This window comes from Bacillus rossius, chromosome 1 (assembly GCF_032445375.1).
Source record: "Bacillus rossius redtenbacheri isolate Brsri chromosome 1, Brsri_v3, whole genome shotgun sequence".
NCBI lineage: Eukaryota > Metazoa > Arthropoda > Insecta > Phasmatodea > Bacillidae > Bacillus > Bacillus rossius.
The window spans coordinates 113,524,667-113,546,295 of NC_086330.1; the positions used below are offsets into that span (position 1 = coordinate 113,524,667).

The 21,629-nt window shown below is 35.5% G+C and overlaps 1 protein-coding gene across 2 annotated transcripts in view; it reads right to left on the reverse strand.

The window, feature by feature from the left end:
- Nucleotides 1-3,628: 3,628 nt before the first annotated feature.
- LOC134542406 (RNA-binding protein 39) overlaps nt 3,629-21,629 on the reverse strand; it is an 80,208-nt gene continuing 62,207 nt past the window's right edge. For both annotated transcript variants that reach the window (XM_063386619.1, XM_063386625.1), the window contains exons 9-11: nt 6,164-6,299; nt 5,665-5,849; nt 3,629-4,031 (exon numbers count right to left, since the gene is read on the reverse strand). In XM_063386619.1, coding sequence (XP_063242689.1) covers nt 3,919-4,031; nt 5,665-5,849; nt 6,164-6,299 — 434 coding nt within the window. In that variant the 3' untranslated portion in view covers nt 3,629-3,918. The remainder of the gene's footprint in view (nt 4,032-5,664; nt 5,850-6,163; nt 6,300-21,629) is intronic.

Here is a 21,629-nt window from a genome sequence, read left to right on the forward strand (position 1 = left end):
ATCCTAATTAATATTAGATTTAAACTTTAAAATACATTGTTTTATACAGGAAAACTACCTACACAAAGTGCAAGGAATGTAACAGCAGGAACAAAAACAATATGCAACATTTATGCAAGAATTTTTCTTTTACAAATTTTGACCTCCTAAAATAACGGTGCAACGATTATGTGACAAAACTCAGTACCAAACCTCATTTTTAGGAAATGTGCTTTAGCATCACTACAAAAAATAAATTAAACTGCATTTGCAGCAGCACCTACAGTGATAATCATCACAAGCATCTTCTTCGGTTTAACAAATGCGACTGGTACTGCGATGAGAAAAGTATTCAAGCTCGCACACCATTAAACATAGCACTGACTAGGTCAACAAAGCATCATTAATCAAAACCAATTTGGATGCTAAATGAGAGTTGATACTAACTCAGCTGGAAGAGAGGATATGGATGCTCACTCTTCAAAAATAACACCATATTATTTTAAAGTGTGAGAGAAACTGTTATAGCATGACCAATGATGGTTAAGTGGTGGGGAAAGTTAAGCATTTGTAATAAGTAGGGCCTGGAATTTTTCGCGATCGCGAATTTTGCGAAAATTCGCATGAAAACGCGAAAAGTAAGTACAGTAGAACCCTGTTATAACGAATCTGAAGGGAGTAGTTTATATGTTCACTATAGAGGGGAAACTTTATATCTGGGAAAACTTTTATATTGGCAATACATACTCAAAAGCAAAATCTTAACTACACATAGGCCTAAGCCAAGAAAATAACGAATGGAAATACTCAAAGCAACAGTTTAATGTGAAAATGCAGATATTATTTTTAATGAACTATACATGTACAAACTTTCTATTACCTAATGGTTCTTGGACATCGGCGTATTATCTTTTTTTCAGGCATTTAATACTCTGTGACGTTTTCGCAGCTTGATAAAGAAGATTGTTCAGCTTGTTTAATATTGTACTTAATGTAGATGTTGCAATTCCCAGTTCCTTTACTATTAACACGTGCGGGACAGTGGGGTTGGAGTCTATCTTTTCAATAATGTCCAGTTATCTCGCACAGATAATGCCTTACTTTTTTTACCGCGTTTTTCACCCATTTTTATGTACGTATTTCTTATTGAAGCATATTTGCAGCTTAATAACACGAAATTCTTTTTACCGTCAAAAGTAAATAAACGAAAAATAACCAGTCTGGCACATCAAAGATCACTACGTATCATTTAGTATCACAGTTGCTAAATTTGGAACGAAATTTTCTCACTTTCTATGGAAAAATTTAGTCCACAGAGTTCTATCTAGTGGTAGTCTTACGAACCTTACTCGATCAAAATGTCCGAAACGTGAACGATAAAAATGAGACGTAAAAATATTGAATTTGCTGCTATAACGTACATACGTATTTGTGTGGTGGTAATTTATGTTTAATTTTGATAACATATTAAATGTACACGCGTTCGTCCATTCTTTAATTATGCAGGGAAAAATATTTTTTATTTTCACCAAACTGATCACCATTTATGGCTACACGTAGCCTACCGAGGCCACTCAAATACGACTTGTTTTTAATATGAACAGTGGACAATCGAGTAGCGTATTGCCGAGAAAAACTTTAATGTGATCCAGAATAGACGTTTTGTGAAAAAACTTGTAATTATATGAAAATATTTGCGATAAATGTGCATTATGTCGGCAAAATTTGTTCGTGGTACACGGGAAAACGTATCAACATAGACAAAAGTTGTGCGCTATATCCAATAAATTAATACATAACCTCACATCATTTTGCCGGGACTGAGACGGAAATTCACAATATACGGGAATTCATTATAGGCGGGTTCACTATAAACGGGTTCTACTGTACATTCGCGAAAACCACAACATTTCTATATTACACTGCGAATATATCCCCGAAAAGTACCATTACAGTAGAATCCCGCCGATGCGAGCCCCCTCTGATGCGTCCATTCCGTTTATATGACAGTTTTTTGAGAAAACATGAAAAATTTGAGCAGAGAAAGTCGAAAATTTGAGTAAAATCGGCTGAAAAACAAGTCTGTTACACTTTGTTGGGCTCTATGTGTTCACGTTTATCTTGGCGAGAGCTGTACTGTAAGCAGCCAGGCATACAAAAGACGTCTAAAAATAGATACCACCCCTCTAGACTGGCCACGCGGCAGTGTCTAGACGAGCTCGGCGTGTCCATTATCGCACGAAAAGCCGTCTCAGCTGTCATGTTATCTTACCCGCCCGGCGGCTTGACGTCATACGTGACGTGACGCGACGCTTGCCTCTCCCATCCCCTGCTAATTCTTCAAGGCTCATCCCTCCCAGAGCCACAAACCATGTAAAAACAATTTCCCCCCCCCCCCCTCCTTATCCAACTAACATTTCAACACATTCCCTCCCTTATTTCAACCTTCTGCATGAGAAACTGTCAGCGTGTTTTTTTTCTCTTTTTTTTTTTACGCTGCGAAGGGACCTGGAAAAGATAATTGCTTGAGCTGTCAAAATAAACATCGCTGACGGCAAGGGCCGGAGCGCATCCTGTCGGTCTGTCGTTGTGATTATCTACTCCAAAAACATGTCACAGCATTTCAGGACAGCATTGTTCTTATTTCTTTCGTTTATAGCCAAATGTTTTCTACCTGATCCACACAAGGTTAAAGTATCCTTTAACCCAAGTCTTGTGTTTCAGCATAATTACCTTATTTTTACATAAGCCGTGTTCGTGTATGGTTTTGATGCTCAAAATTGATCTGGGGTATAGTTCACACTAAGTTTCTTCTCATTTGTGCGCTGGGGTTTGTTCAAGTGGCAACCTCGTGTTCCTCCACTCCATTAAATACGAGCATATCAGTCAGAAACATGGGTTTTATTGTACTGACAATAGCACAGTGATGTGCAAATTTTGCAACTGTAAAGTTTCATGGGATAGAAAAGATTTCATTGACAAACACCTAAAGTCGGCTAAGCATGTGGCATTGGCAGCCCAAAAAAAAAAAAAAAAAAAAAAAAAAAATTGTAGTTGCAAACATCTATAGCAACGTGTCTGTTTTGTGTAACTGTTTTGGATTTAATTGGCTGTTATTATGCATATTAGCCTATTCCTAGTATACATGGATTGTTTATTAAATATATATAAACTATTATATTCAATAACTGCACAATTTAGTCAACATTTAAAATAACGGTAAAATTTCCATTGCATAACGAAAATACCGACTTTAAACCACAGCTTTTCTAATTTGAAAGTACCGCTTTTTGCATACTGAAAACACCGAAATTTTCCAGGCCCTAGTAATAAGACTTGAGCAGGATGGGGTGTTGGTAGATAAGAATGTAAAAGGGTTCAAAGTCAGCAAGACTAAAGTTATACAAGCATCACTAGAAAGGGCATGAGATAGGAAATGTAGTGTGTTATAATTTGGGGCTTAACTACAAAACTATTTAGAATCATAATATAAGATACACAAACAAATAGAGACTGTTATCAATGACAAAGTATAGCAATGTTGTCACTCTCTCCTCTTTGCACACTTCAGTATTTCTATGAATTTGAAGTAGGCAAATAAGCTCAAAAGTAAACATAAGCAAAATCAAGAAGGAAGAGAAAAAAAAAACACCTTGTATGCTTTTATTACATTTAACTGTACAAAAACAAGTAGAACACAATGTATTCAGCATAATTAACTAATAAAAACAGACAACTAGAGATTTAATGTACATCCGATAGACTTATCACTATAAATGGTACTGTCAAATCTTGATGCAAGATATTAACAGAAACAAAGTCTCACTAGTAAATTATCAAGCCTGTCACGATAAGTAATCAGACTTAATATACAATGTGAATGAACAGTGAAGGCGCACACACAGTGTTCAAGTCAGTTCACCTTCCCACTACCCCATCTCAAAGTCCTCTTCTGGTCGCCGATGGCATTAGGAGGTGCAGCGCAGTCATTGCATCTGGAAAGAGGCTGTGATAGTTGATGATTGGGACGTACGCTGCAGTTATTACACGACCTACAATAAACATCACAGTTAATGTTTGTGCACTACAAGTTACATATCTACACACATTTAATAATCTTTTGCTAATGTCTCACTACTAAGATGCAAAATGCCAGTATTGACATCTATTTATATAGTAAAATATTCAATTGGCTATAAATGTTATCCACATAATCCCAACTGAAATTTAAGTTCTACAAATGAATCTTATTTTCCATATTAGGCTCTGAACATATGTTCACTGATTATGAATACAGTAGAATCTCGTTATAAAGTACATCAATAAAGCCTCAACTTTTATACTTAGTAATGAAAGTACTTTATTCTGAAAGTTACCTTTAAAACGTAGTATTTCTGAATTTTTAAAAATAAAGTAGTAGGGGATCAAATGTTACATTAGCTTGGAAGCAAATATTTGTAAAACAACAAGAATTTTAAAAAAATTACTGATTTTAATACAGTAGCCTAAATTCTAGGCCTACATACATTAAATTTATATTTGTCGAACACAAAATGACAAATGGGTTAAACTATTTTGCAGATATATACATTTATGGAGATAGAATTCCCTTGTTATCTCCTAGGCGAAGTCTCTTGCGACCAGCAGATATAGATGACTGTTCGTACAGTTTAATAATTTTTTCGCGATCTTTTATTATTGTTGACAGTGTAGTGGGCACCAAACCAAACGACCGTGCCACATCTGCATTTTTCCTGCCTTTGTCAACTTCTTTTAAAATTCCACTTTTTCCTTCAAAGTAAACTGCTGGTGTTTCTTTTTATCTTTTTGGCCATCCATCCTGATTAAAATATTCAATCAACAATATTGTTTTCCTCGTGCCATGTCAAACGTAAACAAACCTCATCCATAGATAACCATAGCTCCGCACTAGTAGCGCGCGTCGCGAGCATGGATGTGCCAGGCAACATTCCGACCTTCATGGCAAAACAAAGCGTGTCGGCCATTTTGTGACACCAAACAGTTCAAAAATTAACCTGTTAATTTTAACATTATTGGATTTTCTATTTTGTATGCAAGTTAAAATATAATTTTTATTTAACGTTTGTATCTGCGGTAATTGAAACTTTTAAATCGTGCTCTATAAATAACCAAAAGATGGCACAGCTAAAAACAATTGTCTTGAAGAGGGGCGAGAGAGCAATCGATTGTTTAGATCGTCTCGTGCACGGTGATCCATGGAGGAGGACGAATTGCACGTTATACTGTACTATGATTTTATGAATCGTTGATACAATGTTTGTTTACGTTTTATACTGGTTAACGATGCTTGAAAGTGATAAAAATTAATCATAATGTACATTTATATTAAAGAATCCCTGCGCAAACTCAGTAACTATTATGTAAAATTTTCCTTTTTAACTGGAAAAGAATGGTCGTTGTATTGAAAGGTAGGATACGTTTTAATGTTAAAGTGAAATATTTTTACATTGTTTACATTGGTGTTATGAGCGGGAATTTAAAAACATACTTTGAACTGAAAGATACGTTAGTCTGAAGTACGTTGTAAAGGAATTTCACTGTAATAATAAAACCTGCAAGTTTACAAATTGCTTGCATGCATGTACATATAACTGACATTTATTTCTCTCACGTTGCAACTAAATAACAGCTTATATTGTTCACCTGCAAACCATCTTCCATGCAAAGAATTGACAGCTGCCACAGCAGTTGCAATAGAAGGACATTTGACATATACATGGCCCTGTGGTGAGGCTTTATCCACGTACACATGCAGGACTCCACCATGCTTATTGCACTCCTCAATGACATCATCACGTATTTCCACATCCCACGTAGGATTAGTCTCTCTGAAAAAATAAAAAAAATAACACTCACTTGAGTAAAATATGGCCATGAACTTTTAGAATAATTTTAAAATCTATAATTTTTTATGATTTAAAATATACAAAACTGTTACAGAAATAATCTTGACAAAAGAGTGAGTAAAATTACAGCCTTAGTTTTTAATTTAGAAACTAAAACATAAACTTGCCTAGAGTGACAAACATTAACTATATGTACTTTTTATATTTACACTACACTTAATCCTACTCTGAAGACTTGTCATTGCACTTCTCAGCAAAAATGTTACGTTTGATTTCTATATAAAGGAAATACATACGTGAGGGGGTCAAACATATTTGCCAACATGAAACACTGCGTGGCAATGGGCGGAGTCACTTGTTGCAATGGGATGGTTCCCACTTGATTAAGGTTCAGGGCAGTTGCTGCAGCTTGAGGTATTTGCAGTCCTGTACCTGTTAACAAAAAAAGACCAGAATAATATTTTCGATAGCTCTGAATGAGGGTTATAATAACAACAGTATGCATTTTTGGGGGAAACCAGGAGCATCCCGAGAAAAATCCACCAGCTAACTATCCCACTTGCCCAACATCCGAGTTTAACCCCACTCAGAATCAAACCTATATGCATTGGTGGGTTTGGTAAATAATGCATCAAATGCTGAACTTTCTTTATGGATGTTCCCATGTTGCTGATAGTAAATGAAGCAACGGTAGTACTAAATTTCTGTGCATCTTGTCTGTAATTTATATACAATCACAACATCTTACCAACACATCAGTCACTCCATCTTTGGATCATGTGACTATTTTGAAAGTATGAAAAACAAGACTTCCACTGCAGGAGCAAAGTGTTTATATTATTCGTAGTGAAGTATAAAAAACATTCTGAAACAATGTAACAGCACAGTTATGTAATCCATGGTTCGTACCCTCTTGAGCAATAAAAAATTAAGAAGTTATTAATGACTCCTTAATTCATTGGCTTCAATAATAAAGTCTTTCTTGTGGTGGCACAAGTTCAGAAAGTTCTTGTTTTTATACCATACCTGCCAACTTGTTATGAGTGCAAGCAGTAAGATTTCCAAATTAACAATCTATAGCGTAAATCAGGCATGATGTTTAAAATAAGTGATCTGGAAAACACGTGTTTATTTTGCATTGATCACACCACGTCTCTACCCAAAATACGAAAGTTAAATAAAAAGTTACTGTAATTTATTAAAACTTCATTATCATGGAGACCTTGAAAGTCACGCAGCCTTTCCTTTCTTTGGAGCTTTTTTCCCAAAAAGTAATAAATGTCTACAAGTATTTCTTCCACCCTCACTGCAAACTTGCAGAAGCATTTTCTGCAGACAAATTAAGTGGTACAGACAACCAATGACTACTAAATTTGGCTGCTTTTCTTTTAATACAGAAATAACACCATTTTTAACTCCAACCATAACTGATTCATTATCACAGCCAAAACCTATACAATTATGAATTGGCACATTCATAATTTCAAGTTCTGATAGCAATAACTGCCCAATACTTTTACCAGTAGAAGCACCTTCCAATGAAGGTATGGTAAAAACACAACTAGTTACTAACCTGCAGTCAATGTTGTAATAAGTTACGAGAGGATATAACTTATTACTTGTGTCATTGCTTCCATAAGTAGCTAGTGTATATGGGCAACTTTGCAAGCACTTTACTACTGAAGTAGTAGTATTGGAAGCCATTTCTTTTACTATTGCTGCAGTTTTAGTGTGCCCACAGCTGTACATTTTTGCGATATCAGACCCTGGGAACATTTTTTGAAACAAATGTCGGGCGTGGTCGGCGACGCTATCCTGGGAACATTTTTTGAAACAGATGTCCGGCGTGGTCGGCGACGCTGAATGGAAGGTTATGTTCCACTAAAAAGCTTGTAAAATAACATTCCACCCTAATCACATCACTGTCACTGTTCACGGAAAAGAAACTCCAGTAATTTTTTTGTTTTCTTCTGCAAGCTTCGCGTTATTTGCATGTTTCAAGCTCTTGACGTGATAGGAAATATTGTACATGCCGCCATGGGAAACATTAATGTAGCAATGAAAAACACTACAAAACGCAAAATTAGAGCCTTTTTCACTCTTAGTAATGAAAGGAAATAATTCTGAGTAAGATGACTGAAACACCTGTCAATATTGTTTTTTACTACTTGTAGCCATTATGAAATCATATTATCTTACGTTTCGTACAAGCGCTAACTTACAAAATATTTACCGCACTCGTACATAAACAGTTAAGTCGTTATCACTCGTCTCCAGCCAACCTGCTGTGTACCAACAAAAATCACAAAAATTACTTTCATGACTCTTCCGCACAAAAGATTAGCACTTACAAAAATTACTTTCTTTTCGTAACGATTTTTTTTGACTCCATTATTCTCATATTATCGCGGACGCCATGTTGTTAAACAATAAAAAATGCTGCTCAAACGGTGCATTTATATGGGCACTAAAATATTATACTGCATTTTTGAACAAACAAAAATCATGTTCCGAATTTCCGTACAATCGTAATATGAATTATTTTCCGTACAAATTACGGGAAAATCGTAAACGTTGGCAGATATGTTATACTGTACACCAGACCCATATGGTAATTTGAATATCTTTATGGGAGTTAGATCTCTTTATTCTCTGCTTAAAAAAGTTTAAATAGTTTCTTCTGAAACAGGAACACAGCAACAGTGTTATGTTCCACACAGCCAGATATCACAACAAAGCTCATGTGTTTGATTTTCCCTTCGGAGTCCTTGTAATACACCACTAATGGATGCACAGTTGCTTGGTCATTTGTTCATCTACATCCCCGAGCTTCATCCTGAACCACAAATGAATAATTCTCTGAGAAGTCACAAACCACAGCCAACTCTTGAATGTGACAAATTTTCCTTTATGTATTTCATGAATCAATTTTGTTGCTTTGCAACGAAATCATGATGTAGCAATACTGAGATTATCACAAAATGAATCATCAAACTCTGAGGCAGTTTCCTGTATAGTTTTTAAGTTGCAACGATCTACAAAAAAAAACCACTGACAATAAGTGACAGTTTCAATTATGTTATCTTCAAATGTTTTTTCCACTTGCTGTTTGAGAACTGCAATTCCAGGGCTGCATGCTCACCGAAATAGCAGTCAATAGTTCCTTGGCTGCACATAATTTTTGCTAGACAGTGCTAATAGGTTTTTTTCTCTCTATTTGTAAGTGAAAGTAATCTAGAGTTGTCAATCATCAGTGTGTAGCAGTTTTTATGGCAGTAATTCAGCAAATTTTGAATATCCAACTTTAAGGTCTGGAAATTTTTCTTTGAATAGGTAATACCTATGCCTCTTATATGTCAAACACGCTTAGATGATGCCGGTATTATTTTTCTCTTTCTTTTATTGCCAAAATCTTTGCCATAGCCAGCCATGTCTATTAGTTAGAGTGAGCTATAAAAGAGACTACACAGTCTCAAGTTAGCCTACCACCATTATTTATGTAAATGCTGCCTGTTAGAATTGGTTAGCAGCCTAATTAATAGTTAAAATTAGGGATGGGGCGACCGAATCCAATAACCGCTGAATCCTAAGGATTCGAAGGTTCAGCGGGTCTGATATAGGATTCGTCAAAGGATTCTTTTTACTTTTTACGGGAAAAAAATTACAGTAAAACTCGCTTACGAGGTCCCGCATGGTAGGTTTTTCCGTATAAAGCATTTAAATTGCCCGAGGTCTCATCATTTACGCCATTAAATGTGTGATATAATGTCCGTTAAAATTTTTTCTGAAACTTCCCGTCTCAAATAATGGCGGAATGGAGCACGTAAATATGAAGAAAAGACAAATGAACAACAACATACGAAGAAATATGGATGATGTACCATAACTACAGTACAAACCAAACAGTTATTTTAAGATAATTACCATAAAAAGAACTAAAGATTCTTTGTAGAATACCATAATTACTTCAGAAGCAGGATAGCTACCATATTTGCACTATAGTTACCGTAACAACCGAGATGTATATTTACCGTGATAGTAATGTATTATTTATTTATGACATATTAAATTAAAGAACATTGTTAAAAAAAAAAAAAAAAAAAAAAAAGGATGTTAAACTTTGATATGTACGGTTGGCACATGTTGCTAAGAAATAATGCGATCTGAAAGAATGCAGTACTACTACGAAAAGTGAAAATGGTACTCGTGGATATTTAGGTTATGGCAGTCTCTTTCGTTTTTCAGTAATATCGGCCGAAAATTAACGAGCGTACTGTATCGGAAGTCGGCAGAAATGCCAATTCAACTAAATATTGGCAAAATCTGCTCCTTCAATACAGCTCTACATTTAATGACATGAGTAAACATATTTCAGACTTCAGGATATTGAAAAAGACTAATTTCCATGTAGGTTTATTGTATGTTTTTTTTGCAAGTGTAAATTGAATGAAGTAAAATGCTTTTATTTTTATTACTTTCAATTGATTAAACTTTAATGACCAGTTACAGATATTTATGACACTAATTTTGAGGTTAAGCAATTTTACTAAAGCATTCCAGCCAAGCAGGTTGCCAGTGAGAGACGCTTCTCTTTTGCTGGAAACACTATCTCCAATCGTAGAGCTAATTTAACTCCTGAACGTGCAGAACAAATTATTGTTCTGCATGATAGATTAAAGAACAGAATTTAATACTCTGTGACAATCTCTCTCAGAATTATTGTGCTGAAAAGTGGAAATGTTGAAACAATGTGAATGTACTTTTCAAACAACATGATTTTTGGTGCTAAGTTTGTTGAAGCTTAGTAAGGACTCCAGAAAAATTGACAAGGATGAAATTTTTCCAAAGATATGTTACATTTACACAAACATATACTTGGTTATATTAGTTGGATGATATCAGTTACTAATGAACCAATGGAAACAGGTAAGATTCAATGGAAAAAAATGTTTTTTTTTCTAGCAGTGCAAAATGTAAACACACTCTGTAAATAGTTACCCAAAATTAATAAGCCCACTTCATTTTAATACTTTATTCAAACATTATACTAAGTTTAAGATAAAAATAATTTCCCAAAACTGTAACTGTACCACAAAAGCTTGAGCTCGGCTCGAAGTAAAATTCTTAGGTTTGCAGACCTGTAGCTTATTTATAGAAAAAATCCTAACCGCTAATCTGTACTAAAACTGAAATTTCTCAAGAAAAAATTTCTGTCTTTATATACACTTATACCAGAAATGTACCAAACTACATGTGATAAAGTCAAGGGACTTTTAGTGCAAGCAGAATACATCTCACTTACATTAGATATGTGGACATCATCTATTAAAAGATTCGGGTTTGGGTTCAAGATTCGGCAATTCCAGTCGAGAATTTGAGTTAGGATTCGGATTCGAGGAAATCAGGATTCGCCCCATCCCTAGTTAAAATTTATATTTTTATAAATGTCTTTGTATGTGAGTACTTAAAACATCAATATTCATATTAAGAGTGGTTAAAAATAAATGAAAAAAAATTGGTACTGTTAAATGCCTGTTTTTAACGTATACCATATATTTATGCCTCATATATCATGAACCCATTATGATCCCAAAATGGTTTTTAATACATAAAATAATAGTACAACCAATTTTTGGGAAATTTTTAAAATTGTCACTTTGAGAAACCAAATTAGGAGTTTTCGATTTATATTTACAGCGGAACCCGGCAATTACGTTCCCGCGAATAGCGTTTTCCCGTCAATTAAACCATTTTTTGCTGGTCCCGCCATTTGTCCTATGTTTACAATACATTACATTCGCACTAATCACATGGTAAAATCAAATGCCTTCCCGTGATATACACCGTTGTTGTCATCGAATAAAGCGCTTGTTTCGTGTTGCCAATCGCAACTGTAGTAAGAATACATATTCCATTTCGATTCTATCGATTCCTCGAACATAGCATCGTTCCGTTACGCACATGCAAGTTGTGCACTACGTCGCAAATGGAAATTCGGGTGCTTTTATTACAAATTTTTTTCCGTTCTTCAGATCGTTCCATGTAGTGAAAGGAACACGTCCGCGTAGCACATATATGTACAGTTTCTCGCTCCTTGGCAAATATTGGCAACGTTACTGCGAACCGCTGTGTTCGTGTGTTGGTTTAATACCAGTGATTCTGGGCTTTATTTTTGTTTACCTTGACGTAAATTTTCGCGCTTTATTGACACGTTCTACAGATAATTTATTCATGTTTGTGATTAAATTTTCGCAATATTTGTGCAATGGCGAGTGGTCGTGAAAGAAACGCTTTAACAGTTGAGCAAAAATGTAATATTTTGAGGCAGTTTGACAACTACATTGGATCGCGTGTGGCCTTAGCCAAGGCATTGGATATTCCCGTGTCTACACTAAACACAATTGTTCGTAATCGAACATCCATCGAAAATGCCGCAGAACAAAGTGGACCAATGGCAAAAAAAAATCAAAACTTGAAGGTGTCCAAATACCAAGAACTGGACGGCTTAGTTAAGGAGTGGTTTGATTCTACACGGACAGCAAACATTCCAGTGGACGGCAGGTTGATTCGCGAGAAAGCAACGCAGATTGACTTGAAGAATTATACATCTTCATAAAGTTTTTAGTAAAGTTTTACTTTCCCCTCAATTACACTTTCCCTTGAATAACACTATTTTCAGTTTTCCCCTTGAAAAGTGTAATTCAGGGGTTCCACTGTCTGTCTGTCTGTCTGTCTGTCTGTCTGTCTGTCTGTCTGTCTGTCTGTCTGTCTGTCTCTCTGTCTCTGTCTCTCTCTCTCTCTCTATATATATATATATATATATATATATCTTTATATATATATATATCTTTATATATATATTTCTTGTGTGCGTGTGTATGTCACTGAACTCCTCCTAGACGGCTGGACCGATTTTGATGAAATTTTTTGTGTGAATTCACTGGGATTCGAGGATGGTTTAGATTCACAATTGGATATTTTATCTCGATTCTGAGTTAAGAAAAAACTAAAAAAACACGCTTTAAAAGCAAAAAACTAAGCATTGTTGATAATTAGCCTCCATGGCAACGGGCTTTTGCATTGTTGTTGCCTTCTGCGTAACCATGGGAAAGGTTTTTGGTAACGGCAGTGGCGTGCCCAAGAGGAGGGGTATGTATAATGAGAAGATAAAAAATGTCCAGCGTAGAAATACTTACTGCCATATCCATATCTCACAAAAAGTACATTTGGGCAGGACAATGTCTGTCGGGTCCGCTAGAAAGATATATAGAGATATATATGTAGAAAGATATATAGAGAGATAGAGATATAAATAGAAAGATAGAGAGAGAGATAGAGAATTAGAGAGATAAAGAGAGATGCTTAGTATACGTTTAAAAAATTGATTGAGGCATTGCAACGCATGCCGGGCATTATCTAGTATGTGTGTGTGTGTGTGTGTGTGTGTGTGTGTGTGTGTGTGTGTGTGTGTGTGTGTGTGTGTGTGTGTGTGTATAATGAAGCAACCTCTAGCAAGTCATATGTATTTGAAAGTCCAATGAAAATGCTTTAATATAAGACCTTTTTGAGCTTTCTAACATCAACCGTTACCGAATGACAAATATTTTTGCAGATCAGAAATATGCAAAATTTGTTTTATTTTTTTTTAATTTATTAAACACCCCCTCCCTAACCCACTAAAAAAAAAAACTAAAAAAAAAAAATCATTTATTTTATATTATGTATATAAGCTACAAACCAACAATCATTTAAATCTAAGAGTGTCAAGTAGAATGGGTGAGCTAATTTGACGTGGAATCACCCTATGATCACTAATTAAATTCAAAATGTTTTTATATACAAAATCTAATCACATTGCCCAAAATTCGCCAATTGTACTGGGCATGCACAAAGCGTCATTTGCTGCCAAGTTGGAAACAAAAGAACATTAAAATACCTGCATTTATCCATTACAGTCAAACCTCATTAATACGAATCTGCTTAGTACGAAATTCCTGTTTATGTGAATGCTACTTTCACAGTCCTGGAAAATGAAGTATGCTTTCTTATGTTATTCAGTACCTTTAATACGAAATACGAATTATACCAAGTTATTATGATCCCTATAGTTGCTGTTTACATTTATTAATTAAAGGTTAATAAAAATTTCACTGCCAAAGTTTAAAAACAATCACATTTTCGTTACCATCAAGTAAACAAACGTTTCTCCAAAGATGTATGTACATTTCCTACCACACAAAAAGGTTGAAAATCAGGATGAGAAATGTAACTAGTGACAATGTTAGTAACTAAACTAGAAATGATAACATTTTGTAAACTGAAAACTAAAAGGAAGGTACGCGATACGTTATTTATATTAGTTGTTGGAAGTGTACATAGGAAAAAGTATAGATACAGTAATATTTGGTAAAAAGTTCATGCATGTGTGCCATGACCTGAATTTTGGTTGTGTGTTATATTGTAAAATGACTGCAAAACATTAACATAATGAATGACCTTACATTGCAAGTTAAACTTAAAATTATCAAAGAAGTTGACAAATTGAGAAAAAATAAAAACTGACATCACTAGAGAATTCAACTTCCCGCAATCGTCCTTGTCGACTACATTAAAAAAATTGTAAAGATTGAATAGGCTTCTACAAGTTCATGCAGGTTAACTAGAAAAAGAATAAGAGATCCAAAACATGAACTGGAAGCTACCTTATTGCAGTGGTGTGAAGAAATATGTGCAGATGTGTATGATGCAGAAGAAGGCAGATTACTTAGCATTGAGGTTAGAGATTTCTGACCAATTCAGTAGTGGTTGGCTACAAAGGTTTAAGAATCACAACAATCTTTTTGGCAAAACTATATGTGGGGAGACTGCAGCAGTAGATATGACCAAAATTGGTTAGTCAGTTCAGCCAATACTTTATTAGTATAATCAAGATGACATCTTCAACATGGATGAGACAGGCATATTCTACAACTTGTTACTAAACAAGACATTGGCTGGATAATGGTGAAAATTGCCAGGAAGGGAAACAGCAAGAATGTGTGAATGCTTTGCTGTGTTGTAACCAAAATGGTGGCAAAACCAAACTTCCTCCCCTCGTTGATGGAAAATTCCAAAAACCAAAGTGTTTTAAGAATATCAGCAATCTCCCATGTGACTAAGAAGCAAACTCAGCTGCTTGGGTAACCATCTTTTAGATAGGTGTGCCACTTACTTTACTTCAGGACTTGAGCTGTCACACGTGACACTGATGTATGTACATCCCAGCCAACACAACAAGTTTACTGCATCCTTTAGATCGGTGGATTATCTAGAACGCTAAGAAAAACTAAAGGACTCTCCTAACTTCTTACTTGATTCGCCAGATAGAGTTTAAAAAGAAGAGAAGTAAACTTGAAGTGGAATGTTTTGTGATGTAATGACGTAGGATGCTTCAAATTTATTCAGAAAAGCTGGTATTGATGCCAGTGAAGTTCAGACTCAAGAAGAAGAAAAAGAGGATTGCAACGTGGAAGAATGGGACCTACTTGAGAATCATCTACAATTTAAAGAGCCATTTAGTGAGTTTGTGCAAGTTGATGACAATATGGCAACAAGTGTTGCAGAAACTAGAAGTGACTGCATTGAGTGTTTTCTACAGAGTTTACAAAGTCAGCTTAAATAATTTACATTATGGTTGTAATTATAGGCATTAGAAGATCAATAAATTTTTTGTCATAATGATTTCCCAATAGTCTGGTTAATACAAACCTCATTATTACAAAGTGCTAAAATTATGGTCCCTTCAGATTTGTAATAATGAGGTATGACTATACTTGCTAGCAATCAGTCATAAAGATTTTTTTAAGGATTCTTAGTGAAAATGAAGGCCTTTTAAGGGCCCTTACTAAACTTAAGACATTAAGAACTTTTTAAGGCTATTAAGGTATATAAACCTGTAGCATTGCATAATGAGTATGTTATATACATATATATTTTTTTTGGTGTCATAAGAATATTAAGAATCACTTTGATATGAAAGATAGTAATTATTTAATATGTAGATAATAGGGATGTGCGAAAGTGACTTTTTCCACACGAAATGAAAGTGAAAGAAAATTTATCAAGTTTCGCGAAAGTGAAACGAAAATGAATTTTTCTATGAGATAAATATATTCTTAACGAAAGTTAAGCGAAATTTTTTAATTAACAAAGAAAAAAGTGCCCCAAAATTTGCTCTTCAGTAATAAATTCTATTACATAAATCATTTTGGTACCTTTTGATATATATATATAAATATTATTATTTAATATAATCAACATCCGCCCTAGACCACACAACACAGCCCCATGTCACTCGTAAATTTCAAGAATCAATCCAGATCTTTCAGCGCACAGACTATTTCCTTTACAGTCGTAATGTCGCAGTCTATGATAATATATTTATCATGTGCATGGTACTGATGAAAAAATACGTGAATACTGCGGAACGGCCGCCATCTTGCACCACTGTCACACATGGCTAGCTCAGGAAGCTGTAGACCAGGCAAGGGACATGGTCAAAACAAAACATAACAAATGGTTGCTGCCAAGTGGTCATTACACGCAGTGACTTGTTGACCTTTTTGTCTAATTGGCTGTATATTATGAGGATTTTATATGCCAGTCAGAGTATGTAAAATTTAAATAAAGCAGACGACAATGTTTTTGTTTGGCTGTGCGCGAATAAAAGTAGGTAAGTTCTTTGTTTATGTGTATACGGTAAATACTAAATACTGTACTAACAGTTCTGGAATGTATGTTTTACGAATATAGTACCTACACTACTGTTTGAAAGCAAATGAATCAGGTAATTTTTCAAATATTGCATGATTTTGTTTTGATACCTAGGCCTACTGTAATCACGGTTGAATTTTGTTTACTTTATCTGCCATGTTTGTTCAAATTATGATTTTACCGTATTTTCATTAATGTGAGTTTTTTTCATCACCTTAATGGAAATCTTTTTTCTAATTAATGTCTTTATATGATTTGCATATGTTATTACATTATTAGTAATAACAAGCAAATCATATAAAGACATTACAGTAGAATCTCAGTGCTAAGTACTTACAGGTACCTCAAGTTTTTGTACTTAGTACTGAAACATGCATACATATCTTTACAAAAAGAAAAAATATATAAAAAATTGCTACAGGAGAGCCGCAATGCCATATGTATTAGCAACTGCGACTTGCTTTTTTCCCCTTGTCTAGTTCTCTGAGTATATCCACTTTTTCCTTAAGCGTGAATTGCTTTCGTTTCTTTTTATCTCCAGGATCATTCATATTGTAGCACAAATACAATGCGGTGTCTAAATAACGTAACCTGAAAATAAACTCAACAATAACAATAAACAATCCCGGCACAGACATCAAACAGTATTTTTAGCGTAGCGTAACACTTTTGTCTAACTAATTAATACTTCTCTCAAACTTCCGTCTTTCGATGTATCGAATGGTGTTGTGTTGCTCACGTCGCATACTACGTACGGTATAATCTATGGTTGTGCGCGCAACTGTTTGTTAACTTTGTTTTGAGAATTTAGAGGTTAGAAAATACGTTGCGGTGGTATTTGTGTATCTTTGTTCTACTACATTAATCATTTAGCTGGAAATTTATTTACCAGTTTAAGTAAATTTTGGTGTAGTAATGCCACGCTACTAGTAGAATTTTTACGTTATAGTGAAAATATGATACTTTAAACTGAAACCGTTTTGCATGGCGAAGATACGATTTTTGGCGGGGACTTAAAAAAAATTTGTTAAGTGAAATATACTTTATAATAAGGTACGTTATTGTACCGGTATTCTACTGTACATTTTTATTAAATTACGAGTTCTTTTTCAACTAGAACAAACGGAACTTCGGTAAGCTATTGAACTTTCGTTTGGCTCGAAATATTTCGCTAAAAACGAACTTCGACAGATGAAATTCTTACCGAAATCGAAAATGAAAGTAGCAAAATTTCGATTTCGGTATCGGTATACCGAACATTCGCACAACCCTAGTAGATAAGGATAGTTCAGAGTTGTTAAGAATTGTTATTAATTACTTTGGTTAAATTTCATGGAAAGCCTTAAAATACTTATTTCCTTGAGATACTTAATTATTAATTTGAGGGTTAACTCCAGTTCATAATAATTAATGATTGATAATTAATGATTGATAATTAATGTCAGTAATTAAAGCAGTATAGATTATAATTTTACAGGAAGTCATTTTTAAACAAAAGTTTTTATATGAATTTCAACTTTGTTTACTAAATTTTGTACATTGTATTTGAATTTTGTTGGGTAATTTTATATTCTATTGGATATTGCTAGTGTAATATTTTGAGAATAGTCTGGAAGGTACAGAAGGAAGAGCGGACAGGCGCGACACTGGCGCCAGAAAGCTATTTTTCACTTTGTAAATGCGTGTTTGGGATTTACGCGTCACGTTGTACGCACAGCTGTAGCGACCGTCTGGAAGGGTCTCTGGAGGCTACCACTAGCCAGCCAATCAGGGCAAGCCCTGGCGTCAAGTGATGTGCCCGTACGAATTTCCTTATATGGTCATGTTTTGGAATTATGTGCGCTGATTGGTCAGTTGGCCCACGGGGTTGCCTCCCTTGTTTTCACCTTTACAAGGGAAGGTAATCTCGTCGACCAAGTCACTTGTTGCTCGATCCTCGCCGAACTCGGTCGCGTCGTCGGCAAGTCGCAAGATAAATGAAAAATTACTAAGGGACAATTTAACGCCTAGGGGCTGGGGCCAGGCCGTATTTTTTCAAACTAAGTTCTTTTTTTCGGACTAATGCATTAGAAATTTAGGCCCTAGGCGTCGGCATCGGCCCGACTTCGTGTGATTTCGGTCCGCGATCAACGGTACCTTGAGTTAGGTAATTAACCAAGGGACATTACTAAGTTTTTTTTTTCTTCTTTGGCGAGTGACAAGACTCCTCGACCATCAACGGCAAGATGTACGGTGCTGTGGTATGTATTTGGACCTCATCCTATCAAAATTCAAAGACATCGTTAAAATTTGTATAAGAAAAGACAAAAACTGTGCAAGTAACGAAGTTTCACTAACTAAATTCTTTTGTAAAATTGTGTATTGAGGCCATGTAACAATGAGAAAAAACATTTTTTTTAAAGAAATAAACAAAGATAATTTAACAAACTCTTTTATTTCCAAATAAAGCAGAACCATAGTAATGAAAAATTCCTCAAGAACATTGTTTGTTTTGTTTTGTTAAGTTTCTATGTGTGCTTAGCCGGGCAAAAACATACAACGTAACAAACCTTGTTATCGAACATTGCCCTTGTTAAACATTTGTGTGAAATTGGAATAAAAATCCTTTTTGTTTAAGATTACTTAGCATATTGTTTATCACAATAAACAAAAGCATTTTTTACATTAGTCGTGGTTTTTTTAATCTTTCATGTCGAGACAAGTGTTTTGAAATGCCCTTTACCTGCCAAAATTTAATGCAACCTCCAAAAAAAAAATGCTTCTTGGATTATAGTCAAGAGTAGAGAAGTAACATTGGTCTTTGATACTGCTACTAGCACTCACATTTCAGAAGGGAAGTTCATAGATTTGTTTCTTTAAAAGTTTTTGTTGAGATAAAAATTATATTTATGTACTTAACTGGCAAAATACTCAAAATTGTGGAAATTTTTGAAGCCATTGAAATATTACATGAAATTGTATGAAAGTACATAATGAAACATTCAGTAGCATTGACTAAGCTTGATTCCAGTTCAGTAAATATTTTATTCTCTTTATTAATATAATCCACTAGGTTAATAATATAACTTTGGCAGCTAATTACACAAAATACACAATTAAATTATTTTTCAATTTGTGATATTTAATACAGTCAAACCTCTCTGAAACGACCCCTCACGGTTCCCAGGAATAGGGTTGTAATAGATGTTTTCCAAAATTTTCAGTTCATTTCAACCCCCCCCCCCCCCCTACCCAAACCGCTACTCGCTAACCAGCTGTACAATGGCAGGATGCTGTCACTCACAATGCTAGACAGCTTTGCTTTAAACCCACTTCAACCTTCATGACAAGTCCGTCGCCCTACAGGCCAACTCTAAAGAAAATATGTTAGTTTACATGTACGTTTTCTGCTTTCCGTAGTTAAATACACTAGAACCCCAATGTCACGAACCCCGGATTTAACGAAGCAGTGATTTTACGAATACATTCTCAGGAACCATCAAAAAATTGGATATTTTGACCAAAATGTGAAAATCAGAAAGAAAAAAAAATGAAAAAAAAAATAAATAAATGAAAGATCATGAAAATCTGTTACTTTTAACACACAGCGTATTTTTGTGTCGGCTTTAATACTTCCAATAATGTTCATGTAAGAATAACAGAAAAATAATGGGACATTTCCTTTAAAAATATGGCAGCTGTAGGTTCTGCAACACGAGTGGGCGCACACGAAGCTCGCCCGGCTGGCTGGCGGCAGCGGCTTCATGACGCATAAGCTCACCCCTCCCTCCCCTCGGTACCATTCTTCAAGGCTAGCTCATCCCTCCCAGACACAAAAAACAAACCATCTAGTGTCCTCCCTTATAACACCCGAACTTCGCTCCCCTTTGAAAAACCTTCAGTGAGAAAATGCTCATTTCACCCTCCCTTCTCCCGTAAAATTGGGCTATTATGAATGGGGTACTAAAGCGGCGAGGAAGGGGTCAAAATATGTCTCTTTTCACACCAAGTTCGAGTTCAGTCATCTATGGCAAGGAATTTACAAGCTTTCAAACTTAAATATAAATGTATTTTAATAGCAAGGGTCCTATGAAAAGGAATATACCGAATAAAATCAAGCTGCTGTCACCAAACAGCATAAAACGGCCCAATGCGTGGTTGCTTCGTTATTGCTCACGCGAGAGGTAAGACGTGGAATGTTAGAAGAAAGATAAATGCGAGGGAGACAGACAGCAGCCAGTGTGTTTCCTGCGTGGGGAATAAGTGGCGTAGCTTTTTTTTTTATGCTGGGTGAAGCGACCTTTTTCTGTCAACCCACGGGAAAAGATAATTGCTTGAGCTGTCAAAATAAACATAGCTGCGGCAGTTAAAACAAGTCGAGGCGGGCGTGTATTGTCAACCGATAGTAACAAAAATCAAGAGAAATCCAGCAGGTAGCTTTCTTTGCCTTAACTGAGTACCACACTAGACAATCGCAAAAAGCTAAACGTAAACACGTTGCCACAAAAACAAACCTTTATCTGCACCCTGCCGGCAAGGCCCCTTGCCGTGGAATGGGGGTTGTTAAGCGCTGACAGCGGTCGTAAACACGTTGCCACAAAAACCTTTATCTGCACCCTGCCAGCAAAGGGACATGGAATGGGGGTTGTTAAGCGCTGACAGCAGTTGACAGGAAGTGGTATCTATTTTTAGATATGCGCTGCCTACCGCAGTACAGCACTCGGCAAGAGAAACGCAGTAACACACTACTCACCACAATAAACTTATTTTCTGTCCGATTTTCTTCGGATTTTCAGCAATTTTTCACGGTTCCTCAAAATCGGGTTGTAATAGAGAGGTGGTCGCAATAAATGGGGTCGCAACAAAAAGGTTTTACTGTATAAAACAATAACCCGTAATGTTTTGCATGCTTTAGAATATTGCTGGAATAAAGCAACACAAACAATATTGATATGTTGCAACAATTTTTTTTGGCAGAAACAGTCTTGCCCCCCCCCCCCACCCCCCCCCCCTCCATGGTCTGTTCACGAT